Source organism: Amblyraja radiata, chromosome 9 (assembly GCF_010909765.2).
Source record: "Amblyraja radiata isolate CabotCenter1 chromosome 9, sAmbRad1.1.pri, whole genome shotgun sequence".
Classification (NCBI taxonomy): domain Eukaryota; kingdom Metazoa; phylum Chordata; class Chondrichthyes; order Rajiformes; family Rajidae; genus Amblyraja; species Amblyraja radiata.
In genome coordinates this window covers 59,098,223-59,121,867 of record NC_045964.1, presented here as the reverse complement: position 1 = coordinate 59,121,867, position 23,645 = coordinate 59,098,223, and the positions used below count along the sequence as shown (strand labels likewise).

The window sequence follows — 23,645 nt, the reverse complement described above, 5'->3', positions numbered from 1 at the left end:
CTCTGTTCTTGTGACTTTAGAGATACAGCGCGGAAACAGGCCCTTCGGCTCATCGAGTCTGCGCCGACCAGCGATCACCCCGTACGTTATCACTATCCTACACACTAGGGACAAATTACAATTTTACTGAAGCCAACTAACCTACAAACCTGTACGTCTTTGGAATGTGGGAGGAAACTGGAGCACCCGCAGAAAACCCACAGTATCCCAGGGAGAACGTGCAAACTCCATACAGACAGCACCCGTCGTCAGGATCAAACCTGGGTCTCTGGCACCGTGAGGCAGTAAGTTTACCACTGTGCTGGCCCATCTTGTTTTGTATATATTTTTTATTCTGAATAAAGTTTAATTTTGGAAATAAAATAAATATATAAATGTTTGCCCAGGCTGCAACTAAATATATTTTTAATCAGGAATGGACACACTCACAAGGCTCACTTCCCGACTTCTCCTGGCTTAATAGTCAAGTTAAGAGCCTTTTATTTATCACAGGGACCGACCGGATATAAACTGGAGCAGTCAAATATTTACTTGCTGCAGCTTCACAGGCACATTAAATACAAACATAAAACCAAATATACAATAACTCATCAGTTGTTCTAAGTAAACTAGACCACAACAGTGCGGGCAGATTAAATTAGTTCAACTTGGTATCATGTTTGGTTCAAAGGGCTTGTTCCTTTGCTGTACTGTGTTCTATGGTCACATTTAAAACTTAAAGCCCTGTCCCACTGTACGAGTTCATTCCAAGAGCTCTCCAGAGTTTAAAAAAAAATCAAACTCATGGTAAGCACGGAAAATTAACGTAGCGGGTACGTCGGAGCTCGGGGACGTCACTTAGCGGCTCGTAACGTTAACGGCAGGCACTCGGGAAGACTCGCTAATGGCAGGTAAGCACGGGAAGACTCGTGAGGATTTTTCAACATGTTGAAAAATGTCCACGAGAGCCCCGAGTACCGACGAGTGGCCATTACCGTAAATCTCCGAGTTCGAATCAGGGCAAACTCGGGAGAGCTCTTGGAATGAACTCGTACCGTGGGACAGGGCTATAAAGTATCTGGAGCAACCACAGCAGTGTAAAGTCTGTAGTAGAAAGTCTATAGACCAGACTCCCCTCCACTGACTCCATCTACACTTCATGCTGCCTTGGAAAAGCAGCCAACATAAACAAAGACTGGTCCCACCCCGGTCATTCCTTCTTCTCCCCGCTCCCGACCAGCAGAAGGTACAGAAGCTTGAAAGCACGCACCACCAGACTTAGGAACAGCTTCTTCCCCTCTGTTATCAGACTTTCCACAAACGAGGATACTGTCCGATTCACCTCTACCCCATTGCAGACATTGGACTGAGTCTAAGAAACTGTGTAGGAAGGAATTGCAGATGCTGGTTTAGACCAAAGATAGATACAAAATGCTGGAGTAACTCAGTGGGACAGGCGGCATCTCTGGAGGAAAGGAATGGGTGACATTTCGGGTCGAGACCAGAGTCTGAAGAAGGGTCTTGACCTGAAACGTCACCCATTCCTTCTCTCCAGAGATGCTGCCTGTCCAGCTGAGTTACTCTAGGATTTCGTGTCTATCTTTAGTCTAAAAAACTGATGCGCTAAAATGTAGAGAACTGTATGTTTTTTTAGAGGGACAGCCCTTCGTCCCACTGAATCCATGCCAACCGTTGATCACCTGTTCACACTAGTTCCATGTTATCCCACTTTCTTATCCACTCTCAACGCAGTTGGGGTAATTTGCAGAGGGCCAATTAACCTACAAATCTGCACACCTATGGGATGTGGGGGAAACCAGAATATCCGGAGGAAGCCCATGTGTTCGCAGGGAGAACAAGAAAACTTCACACATACAGCACCTGAGGTCAGGATCGAACCATGGTCCCTGCTGCTGTGAGGCAGCAGGTCTACTGCGCCACCCACTCTGCATCTTCCCCCTCTGCTCGGCTGTACTTGAATTTGAACATTGTGTCTATGTATGGTATATCTGATCTGTTTGGATAGCATGGAAAACAAAGATCTTCACTGTACCTCAGTACATGCGACAATCACAAAACTAAACTGACTAATGGTTTCTCGACAAAGTTTAGGATGTAACGATCAAACAGCGGAGATTAAGGTTGGGCAGTCACGGTGGCGCAGCGGTAGTTGCTGCCTTACAGCAAATGCAACGCCGGAGACCCGGGTTCGATCCCGACTACGGGTGCTGTCTGTACGGAGTTTTGTACGTTCTCCCCGAGACCTGCGTGGGTTTACTCCGAGATCTTCAGTTTCCTCCCAAACTCAAAGACATACAGGTTTGTAGGTTGCTTAAGAAGGAACTGCAGATGCTAGAAAATCAAAGGTAGACAAAAATTCTGGAGAAACTCAGCGGGTGAGGCAGCATCTATGGAGCGAAGGAAATAGGCAACGTTTCGGGCCGAAACGTTGCCTATTTCCTTCGCTCCATAGATGCTGCCTCACCCGCTGAGTTTCTCCAGCATTTTTGTCTACCTCAGGTTTGTAGGTTAATTGGTTTGGTAAATGTTTTAAAAAATTGTCCCTAGTAGGTGTAGGATAGTGTTAATGTGCGGGTGGGCCGAAGGGGCCTGTTTCCACGCTGTATCTCTAAACTAAACTAAATTAAAAATCAAGTAGGCAAGAGATGTTCTTCGTTTGGTCACAGCACTCTCTTGAAAATGACACACAGCTGCCATCCTCAGTCAGTAACTGCTATGAGTCATTCATCAACAGTCAACAAGCAGATGGCAATTAGTGTGTGTGGGAGAGTGTGTTGGTAAACTACCATGGAGCTGAGAAATAGGAGCTGCTCCCAAAATGACACGCACCCTTTGCAAGAACAGCCGCAGGTTCTTGCAAGCCTTGCAATGGGAGGTGCAGATTCCACGTTGTGTAATCCGAGATGCTGATGTGATTTCAGGCTTAATGGGCACGGGAACAAGCCCTTTGACCCAACCTTGCCTAACTGACCAAGATGCCTCACCTACTGATACCGTCGCAAAGTTTAAGAAACATTTAGACAGGAACATGGATAGGACAGGTTTGGTGGGATACGGCCCAAACGCAGGCAGGTGGGACTAGTGTAGTTGGGACATGTTGACCGGTGTGGGCAGGTTGGGCTGAAGGGCCCGTTCCCACACTATAAGACACTGACTCCATAACTCTACTAGTCCCACCTGCCTGTGGCCCATTTCCCTCTAAACCTTTCCTAGATCAGATATACCATACCTAAACCAAACTCAAGTACAATAGATAGAGCATTAGGGAAGATACCGAGTGTAGAACATAGTTCCCAGCGTTGTATCGCAACAGTTATACACTCATATAGCATGAAAGAGGACCCAAAGATAGACACAAAATAGTGGAGTAACTCAGCGTGTCAGGCAGCATCGCTCAGGAAAAGGAAAAGATGATGTATTGGGTCAGAACTGGGCCTCCAGTCTGAAGAATTGTTCTGAGCCGATATGTCAACTATTTCTTTTCCCCAGAGATGTTGCCTGACCTGCTGAGTTACTCCAGCAATTTGTGCCTATCTTCGATATAAACCAGCACGACACTTCCTCAACTAGGTTAGACCTGTGGAAATAGGAACTGCAGATGCTGGTTTACAAATAAAAAATACATCTCTGGAGGACATGGGTAGGTGATGCTTTGGAAAGGTCCCGACCTGAAACGTTGCCTAACCATGCTCTCCAGAGATACTGCCGGACCCGCTGAGTTACTCCAGTACTTTGTGTCTTTTTTTAGGTTAAACCTGGCCGCTTTCCATGTTTTAATAATAAACTGAATGGACGAGCAAGTCTGGAATTTCTAGTTTATTCAATTACATGCAGCCTGCAAATAAATCAGATTTTTTAAACAATGCGTGGAATTTGTTAACAAGTCAACAGCACAGAAACAGGCGCTGCATCCCAGAGAGACACATAGTGTGCCTAAGTCTGTGCCCGCGTGTCCCTGGAGACTTTCCGTGAACGCTAGTTGCCGCGGGGGGGGGGGGGGACCTAATTGGCGAGTTTAGAAGAGTTTTAAAAAATGACATGTTGAAGACCTCCTTCGACTATGATGAAGGCTATCTACGACTACCTTCGACTACCCTCGATTATCTTGGACTAACATGCCGACCTACTACGACTAAACCTACGAGTAAAAAAAGTATTGATTTTTTTAACCTTTTTTTACTCACGGGCATTTTTAAAAATATTGATTAAAAACGCCGCAACCTAGCTGAGGCCTCGAGTACGCGGAGACCACTCTTGAGCATGAAGGAGAGTTATGAAGACCTCCTACGAACTCAAGTCGACCATGCTGCGAGTATGAGTCGAGTGCAAACTCGCCGGAACTCATGTAATAGGTCGCCCAAGTGGGACAGGCCCTTTACACTGAAGATAGACACAAAATGTTGGAGTAACTCAGTGGGTCAGGCAGCATCTCTGGAGAACATGGATAGGCAACGTTTCAGATCGGGACTGGGATGCAAGCAGAAGCCTCCACGTGGCGCATCCCGGGCAATGCTGACGACAGAATCTGTACCACAGTGACTGACTGAAGTAGCCAATTCTGCAATCACCGACCGTCAACCGTCACTGACCGACCAGAAAGACGTGATATAGAAGATGGTCGGACACGAGGAAGAAGATCGCGACCCTTCCAAAACATCACCTACCCAAGTCCTCGTGTAATGCGGGACATGCAGCATCTCCGCATGGAAGGACTGGGCGACGTTTCAGGTCGAGAACCTTCTTCAGGTTGTCTGAAGAAGGGTCTCGACCCAAAACAACATTCATTCCTGCATGTTTAATCTGATAACTGTTGTTTGTAAACTGCCAATGGCAGACTTGATTTTTTTTATCATTACTCTGGATTTGTGTTTAATTGAATAAAAGCCCATTGTTATGGAATAAAAGCAGTGACACATGGTCACTTGAAGGCCAGCAGATCAGAGTGGAGGACCAGCTAGTTCTTGTGCGGAGGAGAGACAAGAATGGTTAGGTTCGGGAACCTTGGATGGCGAGGGATGCCAATTTAGTCAAAGAAAAAGGAAAGCATGTCTGTGTAAGATTTAGAAAGCAGAAATCGTACAGGGCCCTCGAGGAAAATAAAGACAAGGACAGCAAGATTTAGGAACCTGGGATGACAAAGGGTGCAAATTTCCTCAAAGGAAAAGCGTGTAAGATTTAGAAAGCTAAAATTGGACAGGGCCCCAGAGGAAAATTAAGGCAGCATAAAATAACTTGAAACAGAGAATCGTGACATTTAAACAGGGCCATGAAAAATCCTTGGTGAGTAGGATTAAGGAAAATTCAAATGCATATTATACATACATTATAAACAAGGTATCAAGGGAAAGGATAAGTCCACTAAGAAGAGAGGAAATTCATGGCTGGAGGAATTGGGTGAGGTACAAAATGAATACTTCAAGGAGAAACATTAAAAAAAATAGGTGCCGCAGCAGGCCATTTGGCCCTTCGAGCCAGCCATTCAAAATGATCATGGCATATCATCCAAAATCAGTACCCCCCCCCCGTTCCTGCTCTCTCCCCATATTCCTCCAGAAGGACATGGAGGATTTGGAAAGAACTGCAGATGCTGGAAAAATCGAAGATAAACAAAAATGCTGGAGAAACTCAGCGGGTGAGGCAGCATCTATGGAGCAAAGGAAATAGGTGACATTTCGGGTCGAGACCCTTCTTTAGACAGTACTATTTATTGTGTTTCGTTGTGCACCCTCTCCCACTCACAAAGAACTTTGAATACAGCACATGAACAGACCTGACAGCCCAGTGTCCATACCTGAACACGATGCCAAGTTAAACTAATCTCCTCTGCCTGCACATGGTCCACATCTCTCCACTCACTTCATATCCTTGTGCCTGTCCAGAAGCCTCTTAAATGCTACAATTGTATCACCATCCCTGGCATGGCATTCCAGGCACCCACCACCCTCTGTGCAAAAAATACACCTTTCCCTGCACATTTCTTTTAAACTACATTACAACACTCAAAAGGCTGTAAGTTGCATTGGAAAATGTTGCCGTCATTAACAGACCTATTGAAATTTTAAAAAGCCACAAAGTGCTGGAGTAACTCAGCGGGTCAAGCATCATCTCTGGAGAACATGGATATATGATATTTTGGGTCGGGATCCTTTTCTCGAAACGATATGTCACCGATCCATTTTCTTCAGATATGCTGCCTGACCTACTGAGTTACTCCAGCACTTTTGTGTCTTTTTTTGTGCAGTTCCTTGTCCTTCTATCGAAACGTAAATCTTTGTGTTCAGGGATTACGTGAATTTAAGGGGAATTACTAGGTTAATTACAGTTGCTAATTATGATCATGCATTCTGGCAAAATAAGGGTTAAGAGTGAGAATGTTATTTCATTCCTTGCCCTGTATTTTCCAGAGGTGCCCTCCAGCCACTTGAGAAAACAGGTAGAACAATGCTTTGCACTATTTGAATAAATCGGTGGCTTTGCTTGGAATTTCAAACAGCTTAAAGCCATCACCTCATTACCCAAGGTAGGGGAATCAAGAATTAGAGGACACAGGTTTAAGGTAAGAGGATCAAGATTTAATAGGAACCTGAGCGGCAACTATTTTCATTCAGAGGGTGGTGGGTACCAATCTACACTAAACTAAACATTACTAGCACTAGGGCCGTAAACTTCTATGCCTTGCCAACTCAAGTGCTCATGTGGGCACTTCAATGTTTGAGTGTCTAAGATAATAGATTATTCCTATTTACCAGACACTTAGCTCATGAAACTGCTCATGAGCGCATCCAATACGCCTTCTCTATCCCAAAGTAACTCTCCCAGTCTCTCCGAACTTTCTTCCTGACCTTAATTTACCAGTCTTGTGGGACAAACAGTTGTGAACATTTCTTCTGCATTCAAGGCTGGCAATTAGTATGGGTCTTGCACAAAGCATGTCCTGACTGGAGAATTGAGAATTTGCTGTGGCCTCAGTCAAAGGGGGGGGTCAAGGAAAGAGCGTTCACGTCGCGGCCCTGTTTCAACCAATCTTTCCACCACCACGCACAAGACGCACAAGAAGCGCAAGACAGACACCATTGTGCAGATGCCGAGAAGTGTGTTCAGCTCTTGCTGAACAACTTCTAATCTTGTGTGTGGACTCGATAAGAAGAAGAGTCAAAGGGGGATACAACCCTACCTGGTTCATTCCTGGGAATTATGGTATGGTTATCTGCCAGGTAGGTGTTTCTTCAGAATAGACACAAAATGCTGGAGGAACTCAGCGGGTCAGGCAGCAAGTATCTCTGGAGAAAAGGAAATGTTTTAGATCGAGACCCTTCATCAGTGATTGCTCTCATTACCTCTGCACTTTGGCCCTTTTTGTTGAGCATTATTTCAGGGCCCTCATTTGCCAATTTGCTCAACTATAAAGCCGTACCACAATTTCATGTCAGCCTGATCTCATTCCTTCAACCACTGTCCCCACCTCAACGTGATCCAGTGTCCAACTAACTTTGTGCACACAAAGCAGCTATTTTATCATGAATGCCTTCATGAATATCATCATGACTTGCACCATGTTAAATGTTGTTTTCAAAGGACCTTGCATGAAACGACACGACTGGATCTAGACGTCGGTAGAGTGGGCTGCTGGAGGCCCTGCAGCTGCTTAGGGCTCGATTGGATTGGACTCCGTCCCAAGTAACCGAGCGCACAGATCGGATGCAGTCTGCGGCGGCTCAGAGTGGCAGAGCAGTGGTGGAGGACATCATCATCATCATCTGGTCAGGCCAGGCCAGACCGTCCCTGCAACTCCGATCCAGTGCTGCCACCAGGACGATGGCCCTTTATGGCCAAGTTAAGGCACAACATTTTATTTAAACAATTTTGAACTTGAATCGCACAAAATGGCGCCAGAAATGTGACAACTATTGTGTCCTGTGTCTGGGGTAATTTACCAGCCCTACATTCTTCAAAAATTTCTAAGGTCTTTTATTGTCACATGTACCAATTAAGGTACAGTGGTATGCGAATTACCATACAGCCATACGAAAAAAAAGCAACAAGACACACAAATACATAAAAGTTAACCGAGACATCCACCACAGCGGAATCCCCACATTCCTCACTGTGATGGAAGGCAAATAAGTCCAATCTTCTTTCTCTTTATTCTTGTACTTAAGTATAATTGTGGTAAGATTTTCACTGAACTGTATATTAAAAAAATTCCACTCTACTTTGGTACAAGTGACAAAGTGCCATTAAAGCAGCATGGACTTCTCTTATCAATTCATTCAACACTAATAAAGTTTTATAGTCCTAACCAAATGTATTCAACTTCATTTCCCAATTTCCATTTGTAGTATTTGATCTATCCACGTCCATCCAGATCTCTGGATTGTTAGGATATTAACAAAATCACCATGCCAGAATACAGCAATCGGGTTAGAACTACAAATGATGGATCAATTTCAGTTAGCTAAATTTATGCAGTAACATCAGTCAGAAATATTTCTAAAAGCATCTGAAAATTACTTTGAGTAGCTACATTCCAAAAGAACAAGAAATGACCTTTTGTTGTTTAATGAGGTCCTGCGGAAAAGTTTAACCCCATAAGTATTTTAATCACTGTGAATGCAGCGCAAAGCAAAGTTGAAGGATGTTTTGTCTTCAGATTACAACAGAACCTTCAATTTGTTCGTGTCCTTTTAACAAACATGGTGAAATTAAAACAAACACAAAAAAAAATCTTACTCTCAAGTGAAGAATGCATTCTACAGCCAGAAATGCTAGACACCCCAAACATTTATTTAAAAATACAAATAATCACCAGTTATATGTGGACATTTCATTATGATACACCTTAAACAGATAGAAGTACAAAGAGTATTGATGGATATATTTTGTAGGTAGCCTAGCTTTGATTTTTCTCTTCTGTAGAATGTTAAGGTTAGTCAAGCTAATTCATTATACTTCTAAAATAAAAATCTTATGGAACTTTAAAGCAGTCAAATGTCCCGAGGTGCTTCACAGATGCCTTAACAGAATTAAAAAAATTGACAGCAAGTCAACATTAGGAAATATTAGGATGGTGCCAATTTGATGGAGAGACAAAGAGGATCTAGTGAAGAAGTTGCAGCAGTTAGATTGAATCACAAGGAACTGCAGATGTTGGAGTCATCCTGGAGAAGGGTCCCAACCTGAAATACCACCTGTCCATTCCATAAATGCATACATTCCTGAAATGGTTTACAGGCTCTGAAAAGATATGGAATACCAGAGAATCTGCCAGTATTCACCAAACTTGTATTGTAAGATATTAAAAATTAGAATCGTATTCTGAATATTACAAATACTTTTACATTTTGTCATGGATGATGCTGGCATTTCTGTGTTAGGGCAGTCAATATTCAATTTGCAGCTTTGGAAAATTGATGAAATACAAAAGTTTGTCTGCAAAATGCAATTATAATTTCCTGCCTCTGCAATGAAATCTTTCCTCAATTCTTTTCCCTGTTTTTCTTTCCACACAGTCTAGGACATTTGACATACGGACAATTTGCCACTTTTTTCATCCCTTCGGTGCTCCATTCATGTTCAATGTACAACATCTCAAAATACTGGTCTGACACAATTTTCAGCGAGAAAAATATGATTTTATTTGAACTTAAAGAGGTGTGGTTGGAATTGGAGCATATTTAAACATTTCCTTAATATAATTTCTTTCTCCTGCTTTTTCCCCAGCACTAATGATTGTTTTCAAATGTACTGTAATCTAAAGTAGATGGCAGGTCTTATGGATGTATTGTGTCATAATACAATATTAAATTGTTTCACGAATTTTCACTCCAATGGGCCAACACAGTGGCGCAGCTAGTGGAGCTGCTGCTTCACAGTTCTCCCCATCTGAGTTCCATTCTGACCTCTTGTGTTGTCTGTGTGGAGGTTACTTATTCCCCCCCCAAGTCTGCATGGGTTTCCTCAAGATGTTCGTAAACCCTCCACATCAAAAAAACATGCGTCAGTGGGATCATTGGCCACTGTAACATTGCCCCTAGTCTGTATAAATGATAGAATCCGAGGGAAATTTAACGGGAATGTGGGGAGAATAAGATGGGTTAATGTAGGATTTGCGCTAACATTGCGTATGACAGTCAGTCCGGGTTCTGGGGCCAAAGACCCCGTTTCTTTGTTGTATCTCTCTTTGCTGTAGGGTTTTTTCATTTTCATTAACCCAAATGCACTAAGAAGGTGATGTGAGGGGGAAGGTTTTATTTTTACACAGAGAGTGGTGGATGCCTGGAACGCGATGTCATGGGTGGTGGTGGAGGCAGATACGATAGTGGCATTTAAGGGGCTTTTGGATAGGCATATGTATATACAGGGAACAGAGAGATATGGATTACATGCAAGTAGAGGAGATTTGTTTATCTTGGCATCATGTTTGGCATGGACATTGTGGGATAAGGGGACTAATTCCTGTGCTGCACTGTTCTTTGTTCTAAGGACAATTATATTAAAGACACTGGTACAATTGTGCTGAGTCCTTTGATAGGTTTTGGTTTACTACCTTGGGTAATAACAGCAAATTCAATACTTAGGACACACAATGCTGGAGTAACTAAGCAGGTCAGGCAGCATAGATAGGTGACGTTTCGGGTCTGGACCATTCTTTCACAAGTGTCCTGACCCGAAACGTCACCTATCTATTTTCTCCAGAGATGCTGCCTGACACCGAGTTACTCCAGCACTGTGCCTTTTTTTGTAAACCAGCATCTGCAGCTCCTCATTTATAAATTCAGCACTAACCTCAGGCTTGACATTTTCCCAACTTACTTTCTTGGCATCTTTGGCAAAATAAATATTCATTGCCACACACCTGCAAGGCTCAGAACTTCAGATAACAGATCTATCCATTAAGTAGTCAAAGAGTTAAAGAGATCAAGGAGTAAATGACCAATAAGGTAACATCCTATTAACTGTGCTTGTCACTAGAATGAATTTCTTTTTCAAAGTTTGATGCACATTTCATTCATCCAACTACAATATTTTTATAAAAAAACATTTCTGTGATCTGTAAGTTCAAAACCACAATGTCAGCAGATTTAAAAAAAATGAAACAAGGTATCTTTACATTTACTTTTTTCATTCTAGACCTGTTGAGAAAATGACTATTACAAAATGGCAACTTCAGATTCACAAGCGCAAAAGGAAAGGCGGGGGAGGGAGATCTGCTGCTTAGAGCAAAGAGGTGGTTTCTTTCTGTGTTTATAGAAGGGGAAAAGTAAAAAGCAACAACACGCCAAAGAGTTACATAACAGTGGGACCTAGACCCTCCCATGTTCACTCCTTGTTCAAGTCCTCAGTGCATCCAAGAGAGAAACAGAGATTGATTATGTGGTGTTTGATGAGAATATTCAGCACTTTACATCTATTCCATACAAAGGATTAAATCCACCTTTCAATCAGTAGTCAGGGTCCTCAAAGTCATTGTCTATACATTTCAGCCAATTCTATTCATGAATTTAGTAGTCTTTTTCTAAAACTCCTTGTCTTTTGGTCGCTTCAGGAATTGAAATGCCAAAATTAGCACAATGGCAGCAAGGTGCTATTTGCCACATAGGCACGCTGAAGTGACATTGGAATAGCCCAGTCCTTTACTGTGTCTGGCTTCACTGCTGAGCACACTCGTTCGGATGATCAGTTTCCATGCTATCCCCACTTGGAGCTCGAACCCTTTTCTGTTCCATTTCCACCTGTGTAAAATTAAAAAACCCATCACTGCAAACACAACTTTTAAAAGTTATCCAGAATAAAATCACATTACACAAATTTTATTTTTTTAGCATTTGTAATTGTCAAATCAAGCTGCAACTTTATCCTCAAATATCTGGTGCATTTGTGAATCAATAAATAGTCCTATTATTTTACCACTGCTTTCAAAAGATGCAAAATTAGTGCTAAAATGTGTAAGGCGGCAATTTGACATTTTCCAAAATGATTTCCCTTTAAAATGTCTCTGAAGAAGCCATTGAGACATTAATTTATATTAAACATGACAACAAGGACTGTGCAATAAATATCAGTCACATTCTGAGAAGAGATAAAAAAGCTGCGTCTTATTGAGAGATGAGTCACACTCATTCCTTTGTATTTTCTTAGTAGTTTGATCTGATAGCTGTAATGGTGCTCAAAATTTATAAAGAAAGACAAAACACAGGGAATAGAGTTGCATGTGTGAAGGTGAAAGCTGAAACTTTCAAAACATATCAGTGCTTCTGCACAAAGTACTGACTGTTCAAGGAAAAATGAATGAGATAGTAATGTGCCAGATGGTGATTATAATTTGTGAGTTTACCTGATAATTGTAGTGAGCTTTGTAAACAACCCACTTTCTCACAATCGTCTTGTTGGCCACTGAGATCGACCTAATTGCTGCTTTCGATGCCGAACTACTAGGCATATCAAACTCCACGTCCACATAGTGGACAAAACTAGCAGGCACTTCCCGATCAGACCCCAGCTCAAGGTGGCAGTAAAACGAATGTGGATGCCCTGAAGCTGGAGAAACAAGATTTAATAAGCATAATGAGCACCATAAACTTCAAAGCATTTTTTTTGTTGGAACATTAATTATTCATATTTATGGAATGACATTTTAAGATCCGATTATTGAATGAAAAGCAAGTTATTCACCCTTACGTAGAAACATAGAAAATAGGTGCAGGAGTAGGCCATTCGGCCCTTCGAGCCTGCACCGCCATTCAATATGATCATGGCTGATCATCCAACTCAGTATCCTGTACCTGCCTTCTCTCCATATCCCCTGATCCCTTTAGCCACAAGGGCCACGCCTAACTCCCTCTTAAATATAGCCAATGAACTGGCCTCAACTACCTTCTGTGGCACAGAATTCCAGAGATTCACCACTCTCTGCGTGAAAAATGTTTTTCTCATCTCGGTCCTAAAAGATTTCCCCCTTATCCTTAAATTGTGACCCCTTGTTCTAGACTTCCCCAACATCGGGAACAATCTTCCTGCATCTAACCTGTCCAACCCCTTAAGAATTTTGTACGTTTCTATAAGATCCCCCCTCAATCTTCTAAATTCTAGCGAGTACAAGCAGAGTCTATCCAGTCTACTTCATATGAAAGTACTGACATCCCAGGAATCAGTCTGGTGAACCTGGTGAACCTTCTCTGTACTTCCTTGGGAGATTCACACAATAAAACAATGTCACCTGCTGCAAACTTGGTCAACTTCAAAGATTATCAGATTGTTAATGATATTCCCCATTTTATTTCAAGCTGGTAAAACATTAAGTAGCCTAAAGGCAATGACTGGCCAAAATAAATTCTTGGTTAGACTTTGGTTAACATGCCAAGTGGAATTTTGGGATCCAACTGTAGGAAGGAGGTTGGGCACTTAGACGACATAAAGAACTGGACAACCAGTTTAAGGGTGGCAGTGTGGCGCAGCAGTAGAGTTGCTGCTTTACAGCGCCAGAGTCCCGGGTTCGATCCTGACTACGGGTGCTGTATGTACGGAGTTTGTACGTTGTCTCTGACCGCGTGTGTTTTCTCCGAGCATTCCGGTTTCCTCGCATAATCCAAAGGCGCTCAGGTTTGTAGGTTAATTGGCTTCGGTAAACATTGCAAATTGCCCTTTGTATAGGATAGTGTTAATGTACAGGGTGATCGCTGGTTGGTGCGGATATCAAGTCTAAAGTAATTGGGGATTGAAAAATACAAGGAGTCATAGATAAAAGATGGAGTGCAGAAGATGGGATTCTTTTAGAAACATATAAAAATATAAAATTCTTAAAGGATTGGACAGGCTAGATGCAGGAAAAATGTTCCCGATGTTGGGGAAGTCCAGAACCAGGGTTCACAGTTTATGAATAAGGGGTTGGCCATTTAGAACTGAGACAAGGAAAAACTTATTTGCCCAGGGAGTTGTGAATCTGTGGAATTCTCTGCCACAGAAGGCAGTGGAGGCCAATTCACTGGATGTTTTCAAGAGAGAGTTAGATCTAGATCTTAGGACTAAAGGAATCAAGGGATTGTGGGGAAATAGCAGGAACGGGGTACTGATTTTAGATGATTAGCCATGATCATACTGAATGGCAGTTTTGACTTGAAGGGCCTACTCCTGCACCTATGTTTCTATCAGAGAGAAGAAACTCCTGTACACGGCAGTGAGATGGGACTTCCCTTCCAGGATTGGTGGTTCAGACACAAATGAACGTCAACATGAGTGATTAGAGGAATGAACAAAAGGAGGCTGCAGGTCTATAGAACTAGTGTGGGTATTTATGAGAACAAACAACACAAAAATACATGTTGACTGAATGTTGGGTGTGTTTATGTGTAGTACAAACAGTGTCTATTAGAAAATTATTTTAAAGACAATTAAATTTCAACTCTAGCTAATTGACAGTTAGAAATTGCTGATATTAGGTTAGATTACGTCACTTTACCTCAACAAAAAAAAAAAGGTACTTTCTCCTTCTCCTCTTGGCCATCAAGTACAAAATGTCAGAATTATGCCTTGCCTTTGGGACTTTGAGAAAGGAATTATGTAACTGCATTGTGCTCTTATGTATTACCTGGAAAAGTACTTCAATCAGCATGAAACACAAATATAGAATCAACTACGACAACACCAGAGTATGAATAAGGGACGACAACACATAGGTCTTGACAGGAAGAAGAGACCAATGGAAATTGGTTTACTCAAGTACACTTTAAAGGGATTTAGGTTATCTTGAGCATTATTGGAGTGTCCTCCTCAGAAGTGAGTAATAGATTCCACTCTGCACTCAGTATTTTTCAGGTAAAGTCTGTTACCTCTTTGTGAGGTAGAACAGAACTCAATCGCTCTGATCCTCTCCACTTCTGCCACGATGTTGGTTTGAGCACAAGGCAAATGAGGGCTCACATTCCCTTGTGCATCCTAGAACTGTTCATCTCACAGCAGGACATCCTGCTATTTCCAGCAATGGTTCCCTTGGAGAACAACCACTTTAACAATTCCAGCTTTGATGGAATACTGTGCAATTACGTTTATGCCTCATGAGCATCTCCCAAAATTACACGTGGTTAGTTTGTGCAACGTTTCCAAAAAACTTCAGGAATTTCGCTCCGTCACATTCTTCCACCACTTCTGTTGACACTGTGCAGTATCAGTTCAATGTCTAATTTTCTCTGTAGAACAACTTTTCAGCCAGCCAAGAACACCAGATTTCAGGAAAATGGAAGGAAAAAGACACCTGTTGCTGAGCACTTCTATCATTTTCTGATTATACTTTACAACAACCTTCTGAAGACTGACTTGAATAAGTTCAGATATTAACATTTATTTTTGCATAGTAGTTGTTAGTAAAATATTTATTTACAAACCCGTACATCTTTGGGATGTGGGAGGAATCCGGGGCACCCGGAGGAAACCCACGCAGTCACAGGGAGAATGTGCAAACTTCACAGACAGCTCCCGAGGTCAGTATTGAACCCAGTCTCTGGAACTGAGGCAGCAGCTCTACCAGCTGCATCACTGTGCTGGCCCCAGTTGCATATGGGATGGCATATGCTGTTTACACAGCAAGCAATCTACGGCACAGCAAACAAAGTCAATTTACGCCTGTTGCTTCTTTGTTGACAAAGGGCGCCAGGGATAATCCTGCGAATAATAAACCAGTGAACCTTGCATCAGTGATAGGGAAACAATTGGAGAGATTATTCCTAGGGACAGGATTTACTCGCACTGAAAAAGCATGGTCTTATTAGGGACAGTTGGCTTGACTTTGTGTGGGGGACGTCTCGCCTTACTGGATTGAGTTTTTTGAGCAGGTGTAAAAATAATTGCGGAGGCTAGGGCAGTGGATGTTATCTATTGGAATTTAATAAAGCATTTGACAAGATCTGTCATGTTAGCTAGTTCCAGAAGATTAAAACAAATTGAATCCATGGTGACAGTCAATTTGATTCAAAATTATTTTGGCCATACAAGACAGAAGGTCGTGGAGGAAGACAAAAATGCTGGAGAAACTCAGCGTGTGAGGCAGCATCTATGGAGAGAAGGACTTTTCGGGTCGAGACCCTTCTTCAGACTGAGGTTGTGGAGGAGGGGTGTTTCTCTGATCAGGAGGTCTGGTTCTGGTTGATTACTGCACAAACACCTCATAAGTGGTTATCTTGCGCAGGTTGGAGTGAGTAGACTAGTGATTACATTTTGAAGTGGGCCTTTTTGATCAAGTTGAGGAGATCTAGTTGCTCAATCCCCTTTTTAAATGACTTAACATCGGGAGCAGCACGTGTGTAGGGTGACAACATATTCCATTCCCTTATCGTCCTTGGTTAAAGGGAACATTGGTAGCAAAGTTTATTGAAATTTAGCGAGTTGATGATGTAGGGACCGTTATTTTGTCTTGTTTCTTGGCAGTTGGTGCTCTGGGATGACAGGAGATTTGATGGCTTGATTTTGCGAATCTCCTTGTAAATTGCAATGTCTTAGCCTGATTCTGCGGAGCTCTAGGGCGTCCCATCCGAGAGAAGTCAGCATATTATTCACGCTCGATTTGCGATTGTAGTCATTACATACAAAGCGGGCTGCTCGGCGTTGTACTTTCTCCAGGGTGATCTTGTTGTTGTTGTTGAAAGGATCCCATATGGCTCCACAATACTCTGTGAGTAGTGGTGTTTTGCAGGGATCAGTGTTGGGATAATTTGGCATAATATGTTGTCAAAGTATGCAGCAGGATACAGAAATGCCCTCTAGTTTTTGAATCCCTTACCCCGGGAAACACTGCGCACATTAATTCCGTGCATTCACCCTATCTATTCCACTCTTGATTTTATACACCTCTATAAGATCATCCCTCAACATCCTGCTCGCCAAGGAAATAAGTCTTAGCCTGCCCAACCTCTCCCTATAGCTCAGTCCCTCGGGTTTTGGCAACATTCTTGTAAATCATCTCTGCACACTTTCCATCTTATATTGGCATCTTTCCTATAGCAGGGTGACAACATTTGGTTTATGTCAAATCAATTTTCATTGCTTCTTCTTTTCATATCTCTTATTATCAGCGGTTGGAATGTTTTTTCATAATAGAAGACAGAATTCAATTGAATAGAACAGTATATAATTGCCTTTACCCAGCAACACTGCAGTGTGAATAATAGGACGAAGCCTGGACATGTAGTTTCAATCATTTGCAGATTTTTGACATAGCTGCTTAGTAAGCTGCTCATAAACAAAATTCCCTTGATGATTCAGTGTTATAATGAGGTACTGACCCAGATCTGAAAAGTGCAGACATGATTATTTTCATTCATTGATTTGTTCGGTGTAGGAGCAGTAATGCTTTCAGGATAGAAGAGTAATGGAATTAAATTAGCTTTTGACAGAAATTGTTTAAAAAGAACTGATGGGATGCTTTTAACTCATCAGACTACTTAATGGAACCAAATATGATATAAAGTTGTACTTAAATCCAAGTTAGTGCAACAAAATGGAATTGCTGTAGCTGATGTAAATAAGTAATTAGGTCCAAAGAAATTATAACAAAAACGTAGTAGTTAAGTACTATACTGCATATATATTTACATTTTCTATTAAGAAATAAATAACATGCACTTAAGCCTGGACTTTTCAGGTCTTAAGGAGGGTTTAAAGTGCTTTTTGAAAGCAATCATTGCCACCCTGTAGGTAAAAATTGTGTTGAAATTGGACATTGAAAAGTGCTACAAATAAGATAAGCAGCAATAGTTTTGTGATGCAGGTTTACAAATTATTATCAGCAGGGACAACAGAAAGACCTTCTTTACCTCACCTAATGTAATGGAATTTGTTATCTACAGCCACGACAGCAGATGATTCTGCAGCAATAAAATATCACTTTCAAAATGTCACTGAGCTGAAATATTAACTTGATTTTCTCTGCGCTGAGGTGCTGGATATTTTCAGCTTTTTCAATTTTGTTTCCGCACTTTACTGCAGTCATCTAGTTTAACAACTCATCCAAAAGGCAACACGCTCAGTACTGCACTGAAGTGTCAGCCGATCTGCTCAAATCTTAATAGTGCTCAAAATGAACTTGATTATGTGTGCTTTCTTTACAATGGCTTCTCTCAGTGCATGCTGGAAAATTGATAATGGAATATTAAATCTTTCTTTGAACCTGGCAGAAGAAAGTGAAATGAGCAGTTGATCATTTGTTGTTTTCTGCTGGCTTTGCCTAAAACCCTACAATACAAATGCTTATCATGCATTTAGGCAAAATAGAGTCACTGAATCATACAGCATGGAAACAGACCCTTCGACCCAACTAGTCCATGCTGACCATAAGGTCATAATAAGTGATAAGGTCATAAGTGACAGGAGCAGAATTAGACCATTTGGCCCATTAAGTCTACTCCGCCATTCAATCATGGCTGATCTATCTCTCCCTGCTAACCCCATTCTCCTGCCTTCACCCCATAACCCTGACACCTGTACTAATCAAGAATCTATATCTATCCCTGCCTTAAAAATATCCATTGGCATGGCCTCCACAGCCTTCTGTGGCAAAGAATTCCACAGATTCACTACCCTCTGACAAAATAAATTCCTCCTCACCTCCTTCCTAAAGGAACGCCCTTTAATTCTGAGGCTATGACCTCTAGTCCTAGACTCTCCCACTAGTGGAAACATCCTCTCCACATCCACTCTATCCAACCCTTTCACTATCTAAAAAGTTTCAATGTCACCCCTCATCCTGCTAAACGCCAGCGAGTACAGGCCCAGTACCGTCAAACGCTCATCATAGGCTAACCCAGAGTAGAGTAGAGTTGCTGCTCACAGCGCCAGAGACCCGAGTTTGATCCTGATTACGGGTGCTGTCTGTTCAGAGTTTGTATGTACTCCCTGTGACCGAGTGAGTTTTTTCCGGGGGCACCGGTTTCCTCCCACACTCCAAAAACATACAGGTTTGTAGGTTCATTGGCTTTGGTAAAAATTGTAAATTGTCCCTAGTGTGTAGGATAGTGCCAGTGAATGGGATCGATGGTTGATATACTGTGGTCAGGTTGATTGTAATCATGTACGGTCTTTCTGCTAACTGGATAGCCTGCAAGATGCGCCAACTAAGCAAGTCGTAAACATTTTCGATCCATATACCTGTCCAAGTTTATTTTAACTACTGTTATAGTACCGGCCACCAATACCTCCTCTGGAAGCTGATTCCATAAAAAATAAAGATTGGAATTTATCTGCGACAACCTCCAGTTGGATGGCTGTTCCAATATCCTCAACTTGCCTCTAATGTTGAAAATTAGATGCAATGAGAAAATGCTTTGGGTATTTCTGACTTTGTTAGTTATGTCTAAGTGCAAATATATATAAATAAACAAATGTCCATATAGTGCACGCGAGAGATTAAAATGCTGAACTATTGATCTTATTTACCAATAATTTAAAGCTCAGCAAAGAATAGCCTTGCAAAGAATTTTAAATATCCAATTAATGAAGTATCACTGTTAATCCAATGGCAAAATTTGTCATAGTGTTGGTCTTCATATTATAGAAAGGAGAGGCACTTAAAAAGAAGAAATAAGATATATTAGAATTATGACAGGAAGGACAGGATAAGCATTTGTCCACAAAATCTTGAGATAACACGACAGAGGTCTTACGAAAGTGTTGATCAGGTGAAATCAAAGAAAATAAAAATTCAATTCAATCTATTTATTGTCATTTGGACCCCTTGAGGTCCAAACGAAATGTTCCATTCATGGGAATTCCAAAAGCAGGAAAACAAAATCATGAATAAATCCAATAAGATATACAGGATACAAATATCCAGGATACAAATATCCATAATTCAGGCAGTGGAACTTGCTGTAAAGTGGAGCGGCTGGTGAATAGCAAAAAATGAGACAGGCAGAGAGGCAGACAGAGAGAGAAAGACGGAGAGAGAAAGACGGAGAGAGAAAGACAGAGAGAGAAAGACGGAGAGAGAGAGAGGGGGGCAGACGGGGAGAGAGAGAGAGAGGGGGGCAGACGGGGAGAGAGAGAGAGAGAGGGGGCAGACGGAGAGAGAGAGAGGGGGCAGACGGAGAGAGAGAGGGGCAGACGGAGAGCAAGAGGGGCAGACAGAGAGAGAGACAGACAGAGAGAGAGACAGACAGAGAGAGAGACAGACAGAGAGACAGAGGGAGAGAGAGAGAGACAGAGGGGGAGAGAGAGACAGACGGAGAGAGAGAGAGACAGACGGGGAGAGAGAGAGACAGACGGAGAGAGAGAGAGACAGACGGAGAGGGAGAGAGACAGACGGGGAGAGGGACAGACGGGGAGAGGGACAGACGGGGAGAGGGACAGACGGGGAGAGGGACAGACGGGGAGAGGGACAGACGGGGAGAGGGACAGACGGGGAGAGGGGCAGACGGGGAGAGGGACAGACGGGGAGAGGGACAGACGGGGAGAGGGACAGACGGGGAGAGGGACAGACGGGGAGAGGGACAGACGGGGAGAGGGACAGACGGGGAGAGGGACAGACGGGGAGAGGGACAGACGGGGAGAGGGACAGACGGGGAGAGGGACAGACGGGGAGAGGGAGAGACGGGGAGAGAGAGACGGGGAGAGAGGCAGACGGGGAGAGAGGCAGACGGGGAGAGAGACAGACGGGGAGAGAGGGCAGACGGGGAGAGAGACAGACGGGGAGAGAGACAGACGGGGAGAGAGACAGACGGGGAGAGAGACAGACGGGAGAGAGACAGACGGGAGAGAGACAGACGGGGAGAGGAGACAGACGGGGAGAGAGACAGACGGGAGAGACGACGGGGAGAGAGGACAGACGGGGAGAGAGAACAGACGGGAGAGAGACAGACGGGGAGAGAGGCAGACGGGGAGATAGGCAGACGGGGAGAGGCAGACGGGAGAGGCAGACGGGGAGAGAGGCAGACGGGGAGGAGAGGCAGACGGGGAAGGAGAGGCAGGACGGGGAGACGAGGCCAGACGGGGAGAGAGAAGACGGGGTGGAGAGGCTAGAGGGGTGAGAGGCCGAGGGAGAGAGGCAGACGGGGGGAGGAGGGCAGACCGGGAGAGAGGCCGACGGGGAGAGAGGCAGACGGGGTAGAGAGGCAGCACGGGGGATGAGAGGCAGACGGGAGGAGAGAGCAGACGGGTTGTGAGAGGCAGACGGGAGAGAGGCAGCGGGAGAGAGGCAGCAGACGGGGAGAGAGGCAGACGGGGATTAGAGGCAGACGGGGTGAGAGGCAGACGGGGTGAGAGGCAGACGGGGTGAGAGGCAGACGGGGGAGAGAGACAGACGGGGAGAGAGACAGACGGGGAGAGAGACAGACGGGGAGAGAGACAGACGGGGAGAGAGGCAGACGGGGAGAGAGGCAGACGGGGAGAGAGGCAGACGGGGAGAGAGGCAGACGGGGAGAGAGGCAGACGGGGAGAGAGGCAGACGGGGAGAGAGACAGACGGGGAGAGAGACAGACGGGGAGAGAGACAGACGGGGAGAGAGACAGACGGGGAGAGAGACAGACGGGGAGAGAGACAGACGGGGAGAGAGACAGACGGGGAGAGAGACACTGATGGGGAGAGTTAGAGAGAGAGAAGAAATAGATGATACATCAAAACTAAGAATAATCCTTGGCGAAGGAAATACGGCACATCTTGGTGCACAATACGTAACAGCATGCCATAACCTGAGAGACGGTGAATGACCAACATGCACATATGCGCGCACACACTAATTGACATTAACTGACATTAAGAAATTAATATTGAATTGCTAAACTTGCTATTCTGTTGTACTGCTTACAGCTGCAAGAACGAGTAGCAATCAATAAAGGGCTAGAGGCCTATTGCGACTTTATGTACAGGGACATATCTATCTATGCACTATATACTTGTATTTATACTTATGCATTTTAAATATGTATGTCATATACTTTGGCAATATAACAATGTATTTTTTATCATGCCAATAAAGTTTTTAAATTGAATTGAATTGAAATTGAATTGAATTGAGAGACAGAGAGAGAGAGAGAGAGAGAGAGATAGACAGAGTGAGAGAGAGAGAGAGAGAGAGGGGGGGGGGGAGACAGACAGAGAGAGAGAGAGAGAGTGAGAGAAAGACAGACAGATAGGGACAGAGAGGGACAGAGAGAGAGAGGGACAGACAGAGAGAGAGGGACAGACAGAGAGAGGGACAGACAGAGAGAGAGGGACAGACAGAGAGAGAGGGACAGACAGAGAGAGAGGGACAGAGAGAGAGAGAGAGAGAGGGACAGACAGAGAGAGAGGGACAGACAGAGAGAGAGAGAGAGAGAGACAGACAGACAGAGAAACATCGCCACAGTTGGGCTGAATGGTCTGTTTCTGTGTTGAAAGTTCAATATAATTCCTTCATGTCCTTGGTAAAACTAGAATGTTATTGGAGCTGACTTCAATATTTTACTGCTGCTGTGGAAGAACATCTGTGAATAAACAAATAACATAAAACTGTCAGCATGACCGATACTAATTGCCTTCAAAAGTGATGTGGGTGCTTAATGGTAATCTTATCACACTTGCAGAGATAATAAATTAAGTTGCTGTTCACCCTGAATACCAAGGGCACACCAGATCTTCGGGAGAAAGACTTGTTTTAATCATTATAAAAACATCTGGTAAGAACTTCTGGTGTAAGTCACATAAGATCACAGGGAAACAGGAGCAGGAGATGGACAGAAATTAACCCCTCAAGACTGTTCTGCCATGGAGTAAGATTATGGCTGATTGAATCTTGACCTTGATAGCATGTTCACACTCCCTCCCTGTACTCCTTGAAGCTCAGTTGAAATTGAAATATTTGCCCATTTCTGTCACAAATACATTTGTGGATGTCACAGCTCCACAGCTCTCTGAAGTAGAAAGTTTACATGGGTTGAAACACTCCGAGAGGAAACCTACTCAACATTTCTATCTGAAATGGGCCACCGTTAATTCAGAAGCTGCACCTCTAACCAGTTCTATATAGCCCCACCTATATAGCCATGATGGGGGATATCCTCTACACATCCACAGTGACAAGCCTCCTAAATTTTTTGTTTCAATAAAATCACCTATCAATTGTACAAATCTCAATGCGTATAGAGGCCAAACCTTCAGTCTCTCTTCATATGTCAAACCGTTCATAGCAGAAATCAATCTGCATAGCCTCAAAGCCAGTATAACCTTCCTTAAACCACCTCAGACTCCTGAATCGCTTCAAAAATATGCAACACTTGGTCTGACGTTATAGGCAGTGGGACCTTATGGGTTCAATGGAATTTCTAAGCGTCTCCTTTACATTTCCATTATTTAAAAAATTTAGGACTACCATTAATTGAAATCCAACTTAATATATCGTGTCAAAGACATATGTTTCTTTGGCAACTATTTTTAGAAACTGAAATGTAATCGGTGCGAAACGTCACCTATCCATGTTCTTCAGAGATACAGCCTGACTTGCTGAGTTACTCCAGCACTTTGAGACTTTTTTGGCAGCTATTTCTGTTTCATTCATTTTGTGTCTGAGGTCACAATTTAATATTAGTTAAATCTTGATTGTTTCATTTCTGGCACAAGCTTAAGAAACTTCTTATTTTGGCAAATAATAGTTAACAAAAACCATTGGTGTGTGTGCTTTGAGATATTTA

General features: G+C 43.2%; 1 protein-coding gene across 3 annotated transcripts in view; it reads right to left on the bottom strand.

Moving 5' to 3' along the window:
• Window positions 1–8,548: 8,548 nt before the first annotated feature.
• Window positions 8,549–23,645, bottom strand: part of ston2 (stonin 2) — a 96,132-nt gene continuing 81,035 nt past the window's right edge. For all 3 annotated transcript variants that reach the window (XM_033027559.1, XM_033027560.1, XM_033027562.1), the window contains 2 exons: window positions 12,335–12,537; window positions 8,549–11,732 (listed from right to left, as the gene is read on the bottom strand). In XM_033027559.1, coding sequence (XP_032883450.1) covers window positions 11,649–11,732; window positions 12,335–12,537 — 287 coding nt within the window. In that variant the 3' untranslated portion in view covers window positions 8,549–11,648. The remainder of the gene's footprint in view (window positions 11,733–12,334; window positions 12,538–23,645) is intronic.